The sequence below is a fragment of the Andrena cerasifolii genome, chromosome 1 (assembly GCF_050908995.1).
Source record: "Andrena cerasifolii isolate SP2316 chromosome 1, iyAndCera1_principal, whole genome shotgun sequence".
Classification (NCBI taxonomy): Eukaryota; Metazoa; Arthropoda; class Insecta; order Hymenoptera; family Andrenidae; genus Andrena; species Andrena cerasifolii.
In genome coordinates, this window is record NC_135118.1 from 24,773,775 (window position 1) to 24,793,880 (window position 20,106).

Consider the following 20,106-nt stretch of genomic DNA (forward strand, 5'->3'; position numbering starts at 1 on the left):
GCAAGCATTAATAAGTACAATTCTTATTAAAAGTATGCGGTCATTTACTGAGCTTCTACACGTTTTGCATTTTATAATTGTTTCTTTTTAAATTACGATAAGAATAAGTAATTATTTTTACAGAAATTTCAAGAAAAATAAATTTCAATGCAATTTCAACAGTTGTTTTGTTGTTATACATAAATATATTCAAGTATTAATCTCAAGGGTCCATGGATTCAACAATTCGGCCATTCACTGGTTGGTTTACCCTAGTGAAAACAATTGAAACTCGGCAGATATTTTCCTCTATCCATATACTACATCTACAAAAAATTTGAAAACATTGGCACCATTTCTTCAACATTTTTTCAGCTGTTTTATCTATCAAGATCGTCTCTTTCCATAAGAGTACGTCTAAAATCAGTGAAGATTAAAATCGTTATAACTCAATAACCGTTTACTGAATTCGTTTAAAATTTTTGGGGCACATCAGGAAGATTAAAAAGGGAAATCTCACAAATTTTCATGAACTTGGTACCATTTCTTCAACATTTTTTCAGCTGTTTTATCTATCAAGATCGTCTCTTTCCATAAGAGTACGTCTAAAATCAGTGAATATTAAAATCATTACAACTCAATAACCGTTTACTGAATTCGTTTAAAATTTTTGGGGCACATCAGGAAGATTAAAAAGAACAATCTCACAAATTTTCATGAACTTGGTACCATTCCTTCAACATTTTTTCAGCTCTTTTATCTGTCAAGATCTTCTCTTTCCATAAGAGTACGTCTAAAATCAATAAAGATTAAAATCGTTATAACTCAATAACCGTTTACTGAATTCGTTTAAAATTTTTGGGGCCCACCAGGAAGATTAAAAAGAGCAATCTCACAAATTTTAATAAACTTGGTACCATTTTGAAGATAGATCCGATACATCCTTATAAGTAAGTAAGAACACAAGCGCAGAGACCCCTCCGTCCCGCTGAGCAGCATCAACCCCCGACATCGCCAGCTCCGTGCACCTTGTTGCGCCATTCCACTGTAAACCGCGGAAAGTTCCAAGCGGCCGCGAGCGCAGCCCGCTGGACGCGATAACGATTTCCTCCTCGGGCGCAACCGGTGGTCCATTCAAGCCGTGCTCGCACTCGGGCGTTCGTCACGGGGGTGGCTTGCGTGGACGTTCCATATCGGTTCGCGCGCGATATCGACCAGAATCGAGGCGGCCCGACGGGGCTGCCTTCGCGTCGAATTCGTCGCGCGCGATTGTTCTTGGCGCGCCTATGGATTTCGCGAAAAACCAGGGGAGGGACCGAGCACCCCCGCGGCTCGGAGCGCGAGCAGGACAAGTGGCGCGTTCATTTTTGCAAGGCGGATAGCGCGACAGGGGAATCGGGATCGAAACCAGCCGGGGCGAACAATGCCGAGGAACAATAAGCTAGGTCGGCGCTGCTCCGCCCGATTATTTCGGGGGATAAACAAGCCGCGGAGTAGCTGGTTCGACATGGCGGCCGCGGATCGCTCACCCTAGCGAAATTAGCGAGCTCCTGCGGCGGTAACGTTGTTTGGAAACGGTTTCCACGGCGGTATTCAGAGGAACGTGATTACATCTGGCTCGAGGAGCAGCTGCAGTTTTGTCTCGCGGATATTCCACTCCGCAGTGACGTGGACGTCGTTATCGCTGATATCATTATCGAGCAACGGGAATCGTTAACGAGGCCGGAGACGCGGGAGCGGCTATCGTGTCGCTTTATTGGGCGCTTATTCAAAGCGCACGCTATACTCAATGAGAATGTTTGTCCCGTCGTTGTGGGTGTGATATAATGAATGGGCAGGTCGGGGGTCCGCGAAGGTGGCGCGAGATGCTGGACGGCTCAAAGCACGGCAAAATCGAATTGTCGTTTGCGATGGGACAGGGGAGATCTTAGGGGTGGTTACTTGCCGCTGAGTGATATTTGCGGCGGCGGGGAAGGTTTAGAGCGTTTTATTGCGCACTCCGCGGAGAGGGTAGCCTAATTCCTGAATAAACTTACTGTCCCGTAACGGAAACTACTGATTGCTTCAATCTACTAAGAAAACGGGCGCTGATGTTCTTCGGGGGAAAAATTCACGCGGGGAGGTGAGGTTCTGAAGCGGCGAGGGTGAGAGTGTTCCCTGGCTTGTTGCAACGCCACTATGGCAACAGTGCTGTAATTGCTTTGTAGGAGATCGTATTACCGCTGCTTTCTTCCCGATCTTTGACAGCAGGAAGAGAAATTTGCTGTTCCCTTATGGCGGGGAGTATCTCCCGGGTCGTTACAACATGTTTTGTGGAGGTTTAGGTTCGATAACATCATTCGATGCTCCTTTCACGTTTTCATTCGGAGCGGAACGGGAAAGCTACTTTCCTTTATACCACACACTGCTTAAGTGTTATAATTAGGGTAAGTTCAGGAAATACCGCACAGTTTTTGGGTGAGAGTCAATGACAAATTTGGTTTCGTACTAATTAAAAAGATTTTTATTACAACAAAACTCTTGTATAGTACGAAAAATAAAAACAATTCTAAACTTTTCTCGTGTAAAATGAACAAAAATTTTTAGGAATGACAGGTTCCATATCTTATAGGAGAGATGCCACATCCATGGGGTGAGACGCCAATTGCACTAATTTTTCTTTTTTATATTTTTTTCTCTTATATTTTCTCTCCCATGGAGGCATTTTTGACACGATGCTTTGATATTTCACATTTCTGTAGTTTTTCTATTGATTTAATATTAGATTTTAGATTTTTTTTTAGATATTTAGATTTTCCTCAGTCCACTGAAAATACTGCGTATGCTATTGAAAATAAGTCACCGTGCTCTGGCACAACGTGTGACTTATTTTCAATAGCATACACAGTATTTTATATATGTTTTTAACTTTCCTTGAAGATGATCTAAACCAAGATCGAAACGTCGGAAAGTAATATATATAATTAATTAATTTCAAAATAGCTTCGATGTATTATTTTAATTTATTAATTTATTAACATAATAATTGTTTTAATCTAACCGATCCAGTGCGCCGATACCATTGTAGTTAAGTTTTACGGTCGAAATTTAATTTATTTATTATAATTCTTTAAAATGGAACAGGTACTTACTTTGCCCTGTCTCCGTTACGCTTGTAAGGGGACGTCTTTAAATTACGTAAGCCTTTTGGGAGGTGGGGTGGTCGCGAATTTCTTGCATTTTCTTGCAAGGGGGAGGGGAGGGAGTCAGGACTATATAGCATCTATAAAAAACGATTAACTCTTTAAACTTACGTAATTTAAGAACAGCCCCTAATAGGAATTAATGTCTCGCGTACATAAACTTTTAACGTAATTTTTCGCTCAGTTGTTGTTTTAATGCTTCAAGGACAGTGCACGCGCAGCGACAGCCGAACGGGCACTAATTTGTTTTGCTACTTAGGTAAACAAGCGGCGATATAAAAAGACGCAACATACTACCTGTGTAATTTTCTTTTTTCCGATCGGAAGATATTAAAAGTGTGGCGTCTCTCCTGAATTTACCCTGCCAGTAATTGAAGAGTGCAGAGATTTATATTTTCAAGATCGAACTACATATTGCCATTTCTCACAAAGCTTCGCTAAACAAAAGTAAGCAGAACAGCAAATAATAGTTACCTCGATTTTCTTTAAAGAAGAGAGCCAGAGAGGGGACGTCCTTTGAATAACAGATTCGAGGGAGACACGAAGCAGAAATCCCGCGTTACGTATTCGGATCGCGTTCTCAACGATCCATCCGCCGCTGCGTTACCCTCCCTTCCATTCCGCGCGCACTTCCGGCAGAAGAAACTCTTGGAAACAAGGCAGCTGACGTCTCGGAAAAACGTTTCGTTGCCGCGAAACAGAATTCAGCGGAAAACCGTGGAGAAACAAGGCTTTCGCCCGGTCTGTTCGCGGGCCCGTGGAATCATTGTAAATAGGAAACGCAGGTACTCCAAAGTCGATGGATATCCCAGGATTCCACGGGGCTGGCGCACGCTGGTGGACGCTGGTGGCTATATGCTAAAGGCTTAACCCTACTATGATATTCAATTCATTATATTAACGTCACGTCAAGAAAGGAAAAACTCATTACCGAAAACTTCCTTAACTGCCCGTCGGCAAAAGTGGGCTTCTGACTAGGTTTTGTCGGTTTTTAAAAACCGGGTTTAAAAACCGGTTTTTAATTATAAATTTGTAAAATTCGAAAACCGGTTTTTATTTACAACTTTGTAAAATTCGAAAACCGGGTTTTAAATTTAAAAAACCGGTTTTATATACTAGAATTAATATGCAGAAATGATTGGATTATTTAATTAAAAATGTTAACATTTTTACTTGAAATCGCCTTGGACAGAAGCATATTTTAGTAGGTCACAGTTTACTGTAAAACTAATCTTCATGAGTTCGTATTTTCAGAAAAAAATACTAAATGGAATAAAGATTTATAATTTGGTACCACCTTTCAAAAGATTTATATTTTCTACGGATTTTAATTATTTTATATATTTTCATTTCATTTTGTATGCAGTCTATTTTATTATGTTATATTTTTTTAGATCCATAAATATTAAATGAACTAAAAAATTGTATGCATTTTTACCGATTCTGGTTACTTTCTTTTTTTTTATATGGTTTTGTATAGATAGAGTATATTTTATTTTGTTATATTTTTGTAATTCCGTAATATTAAGGAAATTGAACATTTTTAAAATAAGTAGATTGATACTTATTTAAGTAAAATACCTAGTAAAATAAAATAAACCTAGTAAAATATTTATTCACTATTTTAATTACATTTATTTGTGAAAAATGAAAAATCGGTTTAACCGGTTTTCGGGAATAATCAAATTCGAGAACTGTTTTTTTCAAAACTCGGTTTTTGTATAAACCCTATTTCTAACCCGTATTCTGTCTCTCTTAGTAGACGGTTCACAGAATATGACGAATATTTACAGCATACGTAGTTGTATTTATATCATATATTTCTGATAAAAAAATTAATTTACATTTTTACTCCACAAATATGCGTACTTTACTGTAGTAGCGCACTTAGGATTTAATCTTAGGGGGAGGCGAGTTGAATAGACAAAAACATTTTTCATTTGGTGATTATTCAATGAATAAAATCGAGTTCTGTTTCTTTTCAAAACCCTTTCAAATTACTTCAGTCGCGGTTACATTAATCTCCTTTTCCCTTTCTCTTTGGGGGATGCCAGGGCTGTTGGCTCTCCCCTCTGCGTGCGTCACTGCTTCAGTCTATTAACATAAAAATTTCAGAGAGTTAATTCTCTGATATCCAGGTAAACAAAATTTACTGTGGATCGAAAGTGACCCAGTTCCGCCCTTCACCTCAGCGTCGTTCCTTCCGCCATCTACCAGTTAAACTTAGGTCTGATAATAGCGAACGCTGAACCTTGCCCTTCGCTGCTAATTTAATATAAATTCTCTCGTAACAAGGATTATCTATTGCTACCAGGTATTCTCGCAATAATCCTCTCAAAGCCCTTAGAAGACTGAAAACTCGAGTGGGTCAAAGAAGACCCACGGTCACTCCACTTACGAACATCCACGTTCATTAACCACCACGAGAAGAAATCATCGCCGCAACGCGGTTCGCGTCCCCTTGTTACGGGCAGCGATCGACGATGCGCGTGGTGGCACCGCTTATCCGCGAATAAGAGAAACTTCCAAATAGAACGGAGACAAAGGGGTGGGCCCGATTGCTTTGTCTCTCCTCCCTGCATGCCATTCCCGGGGGGATATAAATATTTTCCAACAAACGGCCCGCGGACTCCGCCGCAGCTCGCGTGGGTAGACGGAGCATGAAGAACGACGTCGATGGGGCTCCATTCTGCGTGGAATGAAAATCACTGAGGCAGTCGGCTCGGGTTTACTGGCTCCGTAAAATAGAATGGAAGTGGCAAGACGGGATAGATCGAAGTCTAATCAAGTGGATAGCGATGCCTCTGGTGTGTCGGAGCAGCGTCTAGTCTCGAAAGAAAATGGAAAGCGGGGTCCGCAAGTGGTTGGCCCCCATCGCTCCGCAACGCGGGCACTGTAGCAACGAACCAGATGAATTGGATCGGAGTTAACCGTCCCGACCTCGAATTGCGACAAAAAGCGTGGCCGCGCGAGTAAACCAGTGTCTGCTCGCGTAATGGATCGCCACGGGGGGAGAAGTTGTTGCAGCAACAGTGATTTAAAAAACGGAGGTCCGAGGGTGTGTTTGTCATTTCAGTGTGACACCACCGACGGGGGTTTGCAATCTACGAGCGCTCCCAGCAAACTTCCGCCCGACTTGTCCTGAAGACTCGAAAACCCGCGGATCAAGCCTCGCCTCTGCGCACAGACGTGTCGATCGATTTCCTCGCTTCTTTTCTTTCGCGGGGATTTCACGCACGGAGGGGGAGGACCGCGAGAGAGTATAAACGTTGGGATCGCGCTCGGGAGGATGGAAATGGGCACACTCGGATGAATATTCATAGATCTTGTTAACCTTTGCGCGTTATTTAAACGACCGTCGATAATGCTAACGGGCAGTAATGCTCACAGGCTTTCTTGTAGGGAACAAGCGGGCTTTGATTTCTTTTTGCTGGGCGGCGATTAGAGAGCGCGCAGGAAGGTTGCAGCTCCATCTCAGACGAAAAAGAAGTCTCGCAGGTAGTCTACCGTGGAGACAGAACCGACAGATCTTGTAAATCATGTTGATTCCTTTCGCGGAAACTTGTCTTCGTTTAAATAGATTTGCATCAGATTATGTCTCAGCATAGGCGCACTTCGTAAAAATTAGCAGCGTGGTGTGTCACGTTCTATGTATCCTTTATGATGGAATAGTAATTTTATGGATATAGGTGAAGGGCTATGGCCAGGGGCGGATTTTTATATGTATATTGTATAGGCTAACAATAACTAACAAGGGGAGGACACCATGTGGTAGACACCGATTTTGATGAGGGTTGGCATGATGGATCTATGTTGAAAATAAGTAAATAGGTGTCCGAGCGTTTCTGCCAATGGGCCTTAATAATATTTACATGGAAATTATTCAAAATTTCATAGTGGCCGTGGGGTTTTAGTGGGCAAAAATACCACACTACCCTAGCGCCCCCGGGGGAATCCCCTCTGAAGGAGTCGAGGTGCATTTTGAAGATTTCCCCAAGTTAAAATAAAATTTATAAAAAAAATTTATTAAGTTTTTTTAACGTGGAGACATCTTCAAAAGACACCCCGACGCCTCCAGAAGGGAATCTTCTGCAAATTTTGGGAAGCGGCAAATTTTTGGGGTGGCAAATTTTAGGCGGAAGAAGTTGAAAAAGGCTTAAACACCGAGGCAACTTTAAAAATAATTCAAATTACAATTTTCAAATTAAAATACTCGATGATATTTATTTCACGGAAGGGGCGGCAGGCGCATGTTAACCGAGAGCAGTGGTGAGAAACCTTTTTATCCGCGCGTGCCAAAAATTTGTAAATAATAATTATCGAATTGCTGACATGCCGGGCAGTTATTAATAGAGGGAAAAATAATCAATGCAAAATTTTATCAAGACAAGTTTGCAAATTACCATAAAATTTCATAAGAGTGAATTCATAACTTGACATACACATTGTCGTAGGCACCTAAATAATAAAAGCTGGCTTAAAATATTTTAGTATATCCAACCATATAATAATTACTTTAAATTAACATACAGACATTAATATCACCTGTAAATCATTGAAGAGCCAGCACAGAGTTGCGCATTATTCGAATAAATTTTCAAATAAAATAATCTTCGACTAAAAATTTCGAATTGAAATGAAGTTATTAAAAAATAACAAATCATATTTCATTCGAAGAAATCTTTATTCTAAAGCCAGCAAATCTCTGGCACGCGTGCTATAAGTTCGCCGTGCCCTTTCCTAGGGGCGTAAAATCTCAAAATCCGGCCCCGGCTATATTCTGCTTTTTTTTATATAAAAATCTCATTCTGCTAGAAAAACGCTGTCCAGCTGAATTTATTTAAATATCCTGTCACGTCGAACGTTTGACGCGAGCAGACGCAATTAAAACATGTAATAAGGACTTCTTTTGATCTGCGCATAGCTCCGGCATATATAAATGTTTATAAACAGACGTGCTCTCACGTAGAACAACTTGCAAACGAGCCGCCGTGTAAAAGAGTCCACCAGTGCGGAGGACTTAACAAGATTCTGAATAATTTGCATGCGAACGGATACCGTGCGAAGATAAACGATCCTTACGAGAAACTTAACGCCGCCGTTCCACGGTCGAAAGTATAACGCCTTAAAATTCAAATACCCAGAAGCCCCTATTTCGTTAACAAAGTTATGTCGATTTTATACACCACCGTGAATGCAGTTATTACGGTCAGTAAGAAATATTCGTTAACACGAGCTACACAGGCTTTCGTGCAATTCTTTCGTGAGAAATCGTTGGCAGTTCAGACTGCGCGCGTTGCTTCGAATCAGGAGAATCACGCTTGAACTCTGGCCTGATCACCAGCCGCAGTTTTAGTGGCATAATTTTGAATAGGTAAACACTCCTTTGTTATTTCATTGTGGCTCTTCCGCGGCTCGATTAATAGCCTGCAATAAATCGTTTACGACTCTTTAACGACTCAGGCGCGACGCACTTTGCAAATGGAATTGTGACTTTTCTGTGGCTTAACAGTGGTTCAATAATAAGACGATTATAATATAATTTTTATCGGCGTTTGACAAGATTCTCATTCCTTTTCAACCCGCCCACCATTAAATCACGTTTCCCTTGGGATGTAATTATTGTTATTAAGCGCCTTTGTTGCGAAATGTTACAAAAATAAGGAATAAAAAAAAGGAAAGAATCTTGTTTCGCAAAGTAAATTTATGGAGCCTGATTGTGGCTAGATCGAAAGATCTAGCTCTTGATCGTTATTTTTTTTATAAGAAGTACTTAACTAATCCACGGCTGGCTAATGAATAAAGATTCTCGTTCATTAAGCCGAACTAGTTTCGGTAAGTTTTTTATTTTAAAGAACCTCGAGACCTTTTCCCGCCGAAACGTGAATGTTTTGGTAATGTTGCGACGCAGGTGACCTGTTCGTGGTGGTGTTCAGCCTGGACTGTCGGGAGTCCTTCGAAGAGGCCATCAGGCTGCGAGAATCGATCCTGGAGACTAAAGTGAGCGCGACCCAGAGCGCCACGAAGAGCAGAAGCAAGAGTCACTTCAATTTGAAGGTTCCCATGGTCATCGTGGGGAATAAATGCGATAAGGACGTGAAGTACGTGCGGCCGTGCATGCAGCCGGCTCAAACTTAATTAACGTTTAATCAACAATCCCGTGCTCCACTTTCGAATGCTCCCAGCGCTAATGAATGAGAGCACTACCTGCGACGTGGCACCATGTTTTTGTCGAGCAGTCACTTTTTTTTCCGCGAGCTCCAAAAATAGCAGCGGCGTTTATGCGAGTCGACTTTTCATCAAGACCCGATCTAGGGGGAGTGCAGGCAGTGCACCTGCCCCGAGCGTAGAAACAGAAAATTGAAATCAATAAAATGCAATGAAAAAAGTTAAACTTTTTGAAAAAGCGTGTTTTTCACGATGTTCGAAATTTAATATCAAACCTGAAAATTGTTTTTAAATCGCCGATATAATTATTTTTATACCAGGGCACTGGGGAATGGTGCCTGCCTATTTTAAAAATCTTGGATTTTTCCACTTTTCTTCTATTTATTTTGTTTCGTTCGTTAAATCCTCTTTTTTGAGATTTAAAAAGTAGGTTCCTATCACTTCCTACCTGTATATTTTATTTTGTTTTGGTACTGTTTTTTATGAATATTAACCCTTCGTTGACACTCTGGGTGTGAGCCACCCATAAGCTGATTTTCACGCCTGTACCTTCTATATGCAAAATAAATACCTTTTTTCCAAAGCCGACTTGCAAATTATTTTATCTCTGAAAATATTATATCCGAACGTCAACTCTGTAGATTTTCAACTTCTAATATTGAAATTTGTAAAAATTACAACTTTTTAAACATTTTCTTCGTTTTTTTCTCGACATTTGGTAATCTATTTTTTTTTACAAAAACTGTGTTAAAATTTCAATCAAAAAAACTATTGGAATACATTCTAGAGACCTCGAAATTGACCCATGATTTTTTTCATAATAATTGGATTCTTTAGATGAGACTGGCAGTCGTTTAAAAATTGCTCTGGGTGTGAGCCACCCAGGTATATCAAAGTTGATCGCAAAAGGAAGTGTGTCAACGAAGGATTATATTTTTAATAAAACAAAAGGCTTTTGTTATTCCACAAATACCTACAAATTTTTTTTCATTAACTGTTAAACATTATATTTTAAACCAGTTATTTACAATTAAATATAACAGGAGGCAAAAATCATTTTTTTCACGCAACTGTTAAATTGGCGATATATTTGGCAATATTAGAAGCCTTTCACTGTTCGAACGCTAAGAAAAGTTTACGCTGCCTTTATTAGTAAAAAGCTTCGTTAAATTTCTATCTTAAATCTTACGATAAAATGCCCCCATCGTGTACCGGGCGATTTGCATAATTAGTTGTTGATGCGTTCCTCTGTCCTTTGAACCACCTACCCTCACACACGCGTAATTAGGTGAAACGACGTTTCGAGCTGTAATAACGTGGTTAAATGAAATTGCTCGATCGATGTTTCACGAATTAACAAGCAAACCGAGTTACAAACACGTCGCGCGTGCCTCCACAGAACAGTTACCGTGGAGGAAGCCGAAGAGTACTGCAACAGCCAGGACGACTGCTGCGTGTTCGTCGAGGCCTCCGCCAAGAGGAACTTTCACGTGGAGGAGCTTTTTTACCAACTTTTCGTAGTGGCTGGCTTACCCCTGGAAATGGCACCCAATCACCACAGGAAGGTCCCCCTCACTTTTGGCTCTCCCACGATGCTACCACCGTCGCAGGTACGCAATCTTATCTTATCCTTCTGTTTCGACTTCATCTTGCCACTATTTTCGTTTCCCCAAATTTGTCTGAAATGATCGGTAGCTAATAGACTAACTAGACTAACAGAGGAAGATCCCCAACCCGGAGATGCAAAAAATTATGAAACTTTGAAGATATGTAGAGGATACTAGTAGAATTCACTCTGAGGGGGTGAAATTGACCCCTGAAAATCCGAAAATCCAATTAGAATTAGACTCCCCTGCAATCTGCAATTAATTTATTTATCTATTTATTAATTTAACGGGACGTACCCTTTAGATACAAAAGAAGCATATAACTAAATAAGAGACAGTCAGCTATAGTTAGCCTGTATACCGGACAAAAAACATACATACACAGATTCAGAAAAAGAGAGAGGAAAAATAATAGTAATCGCAAAGGTAAAGATAACAATAACACTTTGGTATTCTACGCTCTAGCTCAGAAATAACTTGCGCCTTAATTAAAAATATTAGAATCCCTTGTTTGAAGAATATTGAACTGTTTAACATTTAACACTGCATAAAACAGATTTCTCCTAAATAATAACGAAAATTTGTAATCTTATACGCTCCCGAGATTAACCGAACCCTCCCTGCAAAGTTAATAGCCGAAGAACCTTTCCAAGAAGCGCCTTCGAAATTTCCGCTGCGGGGGTTAAAACGCGCGGGACGCCGGGGACTTCGGTTAAACGTAAATAGAGCTCGAATTCGGAAACGCGTGAAATTGGACGATTCGCAGTGCGCCGCGAGGCAATTACGCTATTCTCCGAGCGGAGTACGAGCGAGCGTGGCCCTTTACCCGCGATAAAAAAAAACAAGCTAGAGAGAGAGAGAGAGAGAGAGAGAGAGAGAGAGAGAAGGAAAAAGAGCGATCTCAAAGAGCGACAATTTGTTTTCAGCCGAAGCACAAAGCCACCCTGAGCATAAAGCGGCGGCTGAGCGACGCCTGCGGCGTCGTGGCGCCCAACGTGCGCCGGCCCAGCATCAGGACGGATCTGATGATCATGAGGACGAAGACGTGCTCGCTGGCCGCCGGCAACGAGAACAACGCGCCGGGATCCAGGATCACCCTGCGGTCCTCCGACGCCAGGAAGACCTGCTCCATTCAGTGATACCCCTGGACGTACTCGCGAACCTGATTTCGTAACGAACGGGTCTCTAGGCCCGAGGACGATCTTCGCGAGCGATACGCGTTCACGGCGGATGATTAACGACGATCACAGTCATCTCGGGGAAAGAGATCCTCCGCTTCGGTCGGCGTCGACTGGCGGGGAAGGGGATCGAGAACGTTTGGACGACGTTGATCGCGAGGAACGGTCGCACGTGAAACGGCAAGCTGTTCGCCGATCGGCTAATTAACCCTCCACGGGGCGCCTGGCGGGGGCGTGAATTATTGTCGGGTCTTTTTTTTTTTGTATGCTGCTCGCCGGCTGTCGCGATCAAACCGAGGGACAGCACGCGCGGCGGGTCGCGAGCGAAGATCGCCGGGGGTGGGGGTGCGGGGTGGGGAAGGGAGCGTTTCAAACCGACCATGCTGCTCGCCTTAATTAATTAAAGGAATAGCTCTAGCATAGCGTCCCGGAAGTAAAGTTCTACTATTAAAGTAAGGTGTAATCGTGGATCGAGTTGTTTGATTAATTAATCGACGACGAGCAAAGCGGGAGACTTGGGTATAATTAGCGGAAGCTGAGGGTGGCGGGCGTTTTTTGCGATGGTTTCCGGCGCTGCCGGAGCGCAGCCGGAACGGTCGGCCATTCGTGGCCGCGAGGTCCTTTTCTACCCTTTTCTTACCGAGTTCTCATGCTGCGAGCACCGTTCGGTTGGCGTCCCGATATCCTTCAAGGTATTCCAAACTCGCAACGGACGTCGGTCCTTTGATATTAACCGAGTAACGCGGACGAGCTTCCTCGTCCGCTCGCGGCTAATGTTGTTTTCGGTAGAGGTTCGTACTTGTTTTCTGTAGATAGATTTAAGCGAATGATTTCCATAGATTCGAGTTTAATGGCAGCTGACCGATGGGGATGAATCTGCGAGCCGAAATCGATACGATCCTACAGAGGCTGGCATAATGGCCGGCTGCTCGCGAGACTTGCAGTTTGTTTAAGCACGATTGTCGAAACCGATACGAGCCAAACATCGTATACGTGTATGTAAATAGTTAATTTATTCATACGGAGCGGGAAGGTACGGCCATTGTTTCGACCGTGCACGAGCTTTCGATGCGTTGATCGATTATCGCGAAGCTTTCAGTCGCTTCGAATATTATTCGAACGTGGAAGTACTCGGAAGTAATTAAAATTCACATTTCCTTCCTACGTTCATTAATCCAATTTAATTGTATTGACCTCGAGGCGGCAAAAATATACCTTGTTTAATATTCCCTTTCCATGGCAAAGCACCTCGAGTTCCCCACTGTTCCACGACTTTAAAATTGGGTGCAGTTGCCACAGGAATTTTACGCGCTTTCGAAGCTTCCCACTTTCGAATCGTATTCGACTAAATCAGAGCCTCCCACCGCAAGTGCAGAGCGCTTCGAACAGTGTCGCCGCGTCACTGCGCATACGTGCTGCGTTGCAATTAAATAATCGTCGCTGTAATAATCAAAGCGCGTGGAGACAGAACTCAAAAGGTCACGCGTCTTTTCGTAATGCTCGTCCCTGATTTTCGGACCAAATCCGTTTTTCTTGTAATAAATGCGTAAACGATATCGACTTGGTGTCTGAAATACCACGAAACACCAGGAACCCTTTCCACCGGTGTTTTTTTCCTCTCAAGGAGTCACTGAAAAATTGTTCCAGCATCGGAAGGAAAATGACTAAATTATAGACAGCAATTGCCTCTTTATCGAGGCGAATAGAATTCGGTACACTGTCCCCGGAGTATTTGTAATATCAATGACATGGAAAAGATCCTCAGGTAGCTTTATTATTTTGCCTTGTGGCTACGTGAACGAGGTAGCAAGAACAAAGTAATTGTGATTCCAGAACGAACGAATGCGAGGTATTTAAGGGGTTGGACCACCTTGGACGGAGCAAAATTGCAGTCACTTTCGGCATTTTTTTTAGGAAGATAATGAAATAAACTGAAAATTTAATATTAAGCCTGTTATTGTGCAACTCTCGCCGGAAAAAATTGTATTTTTTTTTTTACAAAATGACGGCGTTAGAGCCGTGATACGCAAGATTTTGAGGAGCGACGTTTTCCACGGTGTTCAATCTCACGGCTGTACCGTTTGACCTAGGACAAAGAACCAAAAAGTTTTATTTTCTACATGCCTGAATTTAGTGAAGTACGTAGGGAAAGCCAGAAATATTAATTTTTCTCGGAATGGTGAGCATGGGGAGAAAAAGTGCAGTTTTTTTTTATAAAAGTGTCAATTGCAAAGGATATATTCAAGATATCGCAAAACCGCTACGTACTTCTCTAGATTTAGTCATGGAGAAAACAAAACTTTTTGGTTTTTTGTTCTAGGTCGAACGGTATAGCCGTGAGATTGAACACCGGGGAAAACGTCGCTCCTCAAGATCTTGCGTATCACGGCTCTGCAGTCGCCATTTCGTAGGAAAAAAAAATACGATTTTCTCCAGCGAGAGTTGTACAATAACAGACTTTATATTAAATTTTCTGTTTATTTCGTTATCTTCCTAAAAAAAAATTCCGAAAGTGACTGCAATTTTGCTCCGTCCAAGGTGGCGTAACCCCTTAAAGCGTTGCACAATTTGAATCGCGTATTTTCAGGCCAACGCCCTCGAAGGATAATAAAAAGACATTTCCAACGGCAGGTTTTTTCCTAGGGCGCCGCCAATTACTCGATTAATACGTTAATTCATTTTTCTGACTGCTGCACTTCTGTCCCGGTCTATTAGTCCACCCTGTCTTTTTTTTACGACCCGAAGTGCGGATTACAGACGGCAAGTTAGATTGCCGGTTTTAAAGGAAATAGAGAAGGGAAAGCTGGTCGTAAGTGCACTTGATATTGGATTTAATTTAATGGCGGGATGGATTCTATGTAGTACATCCGTGCCTTGAATTTTTCATCCCCGGAAAGTGTCTTGAGAAACCACTGTTAAGAAATCTGTGCAGGTAGCGTCATTGAGGTATTAAGGGAATCGTTCCATTCCTAGCCAGACTATGTTTCGTTTTACAAATGAGTAATGCGGAGCTACAACGATTTGCGAGCTATCTTCGTCCAGAAATAAAACAGCAGAGGGGGCCATTTTATGTTTCAAGAACAAAGTAGAGGAACTGCAGCATATTTGGAATACTGTTGGTAATTTCGAATACCGAAGTATATAATAAACTAGTAACGCTATTTAATTTGTAACACCGTAGATTATAGGGTAGGGTGTGTCAATTTTGTGGGTAAGTTTAAAATTTTTCAAAGTTTTAAAATGACTAGTGACAAAGTAATGCTGTTTTTAATCCTGAATCTGAAATTATCTTCATACATTTATTTGAGTGAGGTTTAGCTACTTCAAATCACAGTTGAAAAAGTTGAAAATTAAATAAGATTTAATTTCAAACTACATATTCATTTACTGCTTAAAGTGAGTCTTGCTTACATAAAAGCATGGAAATGAAAATAAAAATATGTGGAAATTAGTATTTATTACAGTCGCATGAAAATATATGGAAATTTGTATTTATTACAAAATGAAAATTTATATAACTTTAGCAACAGATCTATGAAATATGAAAGTTCATTAGTTCCCCTATGATATTATGCAGTTTTATTTGTTCTCATCCTCTGCCGCAATTTTGTATTCGTCTTAAACAAACTGGTATTCCAAATATACTGCACTTCCTCTAATTAATTACACCAAGAATTGATTAGTCCCTGGAGTGTGCGAGACAACGTGCTGTTTGTCCTGGAATTAATTGCGTTACGTGCTGGGAAATAAAATTATCCCAGAGTCCAAGACAAAAAGGAAGCACAGTACAAATATACATATACTCTCAAAATTCTATTTACCCAAGGTGTAACTAAAATAAGTGCCTCCAAGTGATTGCGATCTTCCTTAAGAAGAAACTCTAATCCTTGAAATTCTCTTTTGCGTTCGTAGTCCCCAACGAACTGACCAGAATCACCAAAAAACGTATCGTCATCCCACCCTCTCGACGCTGAAATATTTATACCTCGTTTTCCAGGGCCATTTAATGGCTAATCGAATTCCATCGTCTGATAGACTATGGGGCCGCTGTCTTATGCACTCGGTCGGCGCTTCACCCAGCCTCTCCCTCGCGATATTTCTTCCCCGACAGCTCTTGCCTACTTCGATTCGATCTGCCCGCAGGAAATCACTCGCGGAAGCCGCGATTGAAATTTATTTAAATCGACCTCCGTCCCGCCGGATCCGCGCGGCCTCCGACTCGCCCGATCTAACACGATTTTTCCAGCGGAATCAGAGCTCGCCCGCCGTTCATCCCGGCCGCGCATAAAGGGATATTACCGTCGTCCGAGGGCGAATGACATTTTAATCCACTCTAACCAGCCCGATTTAACGGGCTTAATCGTCGCCGGCGACATCCGCGAAGGAAAGTCCCGCTTCTCGAATTCAGACCTCCTCTGTCACGGCTTAATGCATTCAGCGCCACTCGCTAATTGACCCTTCTTTCATCGCGAATTCACCGGGATACGCCGCTAATTGAAAGGACCCACTAGTGTCCGCGAGATTGCTTTCGGGCGCGGGGCATTCAGCACGCACGAATTACACGTAGACTTGAAAAATCTCCGAACGACGTACAGGACCCCGGAGATGGGGAGCTCCTTTTCCCGCGCTCGCGGTGCTCGGATATTATTCATAAATCCTCGAGCCGCAAGCTCGCCGAACCTACAGATAAAACCTGTCTTCCTACGCTACATTTTATAACAGCAGCAATTACGTTCGCCGCGGATTCTTCAAACAAAACGACTCCCGTGGTGGCACGTTCCCTGAAGAACGAGTGGAGGACACTTGCCGGTGGAATCGTGGCTGAAGCAGCGACCCTTTATCCGCGCCGCTAATGGCGAGCCGTTCTCTTTGTTCTTGGCCAGTCTCCCCCGACTGTTTATTCAGAAATCGTCGCCGCCGCCCACTAATCGCCCGGGGAGATCCGTCAGACGGAATCTCGCACGCAAATGAGACCGGCTCGCGCGGACGATGAGATCGTCCGGGGGGGTTGCAGGCGCTCGGCAACATCTGGGTGTCGCGGCGCCGACCAATATCGGGGAAAGTGCCGCGAGGGAAGAAGAGGGCGGCGCGCGTAAGAAAATGCCAATCTCTGGCGACAAAGGAGGGCCGGGGGTGAAGCTCGCCGTAGGGGGTAGCGCCCCGACGCCGCGTCGGCTCAAGTATCGAGGCCCGAGCCGGCGGAACTCATTAGAGGGAGTTTCAGTACGGGAGACTAGGTGACCACGAAATTCCGCACGCGCGGAATGTTCAATTAAACTCCCCGAAGAACTCCGGGAATTTCGGGCGAGGCGTGGCCGAGGCTCGTGCATCATGCGTGCGTCCCCTTTATCGGCCGGGCGTTAACGCGAGCGTTACGAGTCCTCTTTCTTTTCACCCTTTCTAATTAATAGCGGTTTCCCAGTCGCTCGCTTTTAATTAAAGGCCGGCCATTCCTTTTGAAAGGGACGCGCGCGCGCTCGTTCCTCCGCCTTTTGTTCCGCGCTCGCAGGGTCGCTGGCCGTTCGTCGCGCGTATTATCGCTGTCGCTGCTTATAATGGAACGTAATTTATCACGGGCCAGACATAAATTAGCGGGCTTCGACGGAGGAAAGTTTATTATTCGCGCCCCGCGGACGACGCGACGCGGAGCGCCGAGTCATCGACAGCAGGGAGACCTTAGTCAATGGAAGGCTGCATCAAGGGGCGCAGGAGTTACGGAGGGTTGCGTTCGCCAGGAGCACAGGCAGCTGGAGCCTATTGTGCGACGATGAAAGGACCGCGTATGGGACACTTTCACGCGTCTTTTTATATTCAAGGTCGTTACCTTGAAAGAATCGAACCTTCTTTCTCAGCCACTTTCTACTGTCAGCCGAAATGTGAGATGTACTTAATGGGACCGCGCTGAACGGAGCAGCTTTTTGCTGCAGGCGAAATGAGAACTGGAAACTCTACCGGATTATTTTAAAAGACAAGTGAAAGCCACAAAGTACTCGAGAGGATAGGAATATGAGCGAATCGAAAGGACATAAGCGTCAGCCTCGTCGAAACCTCAGAAGTAATGATAGAATTATTATTGTTCGAAGGCAGAGTAAGCTACCCTCGTGAAACAACAGCTTAAGGGGTTATACCTAGTTGGGCGGCCGAAAAGAGGCGAATGTTTGTGAATTTTTTTTGAAAAAGCGGAAGCATGTATTCTTACAGAACTTTTTGCACTTAAAAGAGCAACATTTAAAGAACATTTGGTAATTTTTTCGTTGAAAAATATTTACTTTTACAATAAAGTAACAACCCACATCCAAGAAGCTTTTTTAAAAATTTTTGCTTTTGCGGTAAGCACTGCCATTCGGAACCAGGTTATCTAAAATCAAAATACAAAACAGATTTCGTTAATACATTAATGTATCCTCAGGTTGGCGGAGGGAATTTCCGAAATATTAATTTAAAACAAAATAGCAGCTATTTAAAGTTGAAATCCTGATTTTTTCGTGCAAAAATCACGCGAAAGAAATCAGGATTTCTACTCTATGGTTTTTATTTACATTTTTTTAGCGACTTGATGAGAAAGTCCCCTTAAATAAGAAGGAAGGGAAGAATCTTTCCCCGTTCCCTCGTAAGAAAGTGAATTCTTGTGTCTCCCGGTGAACTTCTTCCTGGAGAGAAACTTCGCGCACCGCCGATATTGCAGGCCGAAATATATATTTGGAAAGTTGCCGGGGTATTTCAACTTGTTCCGTGCGGAGTTCGCGAGGCGTGCAACCGATCGCTGGAATATTCCCGCTCGCGGGAGAAAAACGTAAGGCGAAGAGGGTGCGAGGCTGAAATCACTTCTGGACCGATCGCGGGGCTCGTGGGAGGCGTGGAACGAGTTCAGTCGTTAAACAGAAGGGGTGGATTTCATTTTAACGGTAGAGGACGGCGGGGAGGAAATTCGAGACCCGTCTGCGGCTCTAACGAACCGGTGGCAAAGGGGGAATTCCCTGCGGTGAAATAAATAGGAGGTTATCTTGAAGCGGGCCGGCGATAACCGCGAACGAGCTGCGAAATTTCGCCCCGCTGGGGGGCCCGCGCATCTAAAATTCCCTGCTTTCGCCGGAAATCGGCTGAATTATCGCTCCTCCGCTAAAGAAGAAGCTTCTGCTTACAGAACAAGATCTGGATTTCTGCGGCGGCAATTTATAACCGCACGATCGCAATAACTGGACTTTTATTTATAAGGGAACTTGGTCCCGTCCACTTCCCTCTCGTTTAATCTTTTCCTTATCTTCTTCTTCCTTTCTTCCACTTCTCCATTCCGCGTGCCTTACTTTACGTTTTTAGTGGGCAGGTTGAGGTAGGCGGGGTCGTGATTCGAAGCAGGGAGCTTAAGAATCATGGAAGATCAGTCTGCAAGCAGGCTCGAGGAAGAGATTAAAATTTTGTTGACAGTTTTTACAACGCCACTGATTCGATCAGAATAACATTCTGACATTTAACTGTTTAGCTGAATGTCTTGACTTGCTGGGCTGCGGCGCCCGCAGACTTCTTTCCAGAGGTGAGCAACGTTGAAAAACAGTCAAGTTGACAGGCAGCGATTGGTTGCCTTTTTTAAACCCATTTTGTAGCGCCAATTTAACTAGAAAAATATGCTCTTTTTAGTATAAACGTAATAAAGATTAGGCTTTGAAAATAAGCGATTGCCCCCGCTGCAGACTTTATCGTGACACGTGCATGTTTGCGAAAACAAGAAACACTGAATATGCATGACACAATGTAAAAACGTTTATCTGTTTACTACAGTCGGGCAATTTGTTGCATAACTACGACAGATTATTATCTTTTGTATTGGTCAGGTTTTAATTATATTCTACGATAAATAGATGAGGCAGAATTGAGTTTGGAGTCTTCGGTACGGTGAAGTATTCAATGTACTGGGGTGTTTGAATATTCGGGTATTTAAGTATCGCTGTATTGAGGTATTGGGAAATTTGGATAACGATGTATCGTAGAATTGGA

General features: G+C 43.0%; 1 protein-coding gene across 1 annotated transcript in view; it reads left to right on the forward strand.

Moving 5' to 3' along the window:
• Nucleotides 1-14,209, forward strand: part of LOC143371227 (dexamethasone-induced Ras-related protein 1) — a 79,962-nt gene extending 65,753 nt beyond the window's left edge. The window contains exons 4-6 of the mRNA XM_076816184.1: nucleotides 9,073-9,262; nucleotides 10,729-10,939; nucleotides 11,863-14,209. Coding sequence (XP_076672299.1) covers nucleotides 9,073-9,262; nucleotides 10,729-10,939; nucleotides 11,863-12,075 — 614 coding nt within the window. The 3' untranslated portion in view covers nucleotides 12,076-14,209. The remainder of the gene's footprint in view (nucleotides 1-9,072; nucleotides 9,263-10,728; nucleotides 10,940-11,862) is intronic.
• Nucleotides 14,210-20,106: the final 5,897 nt, after the last annotated feature.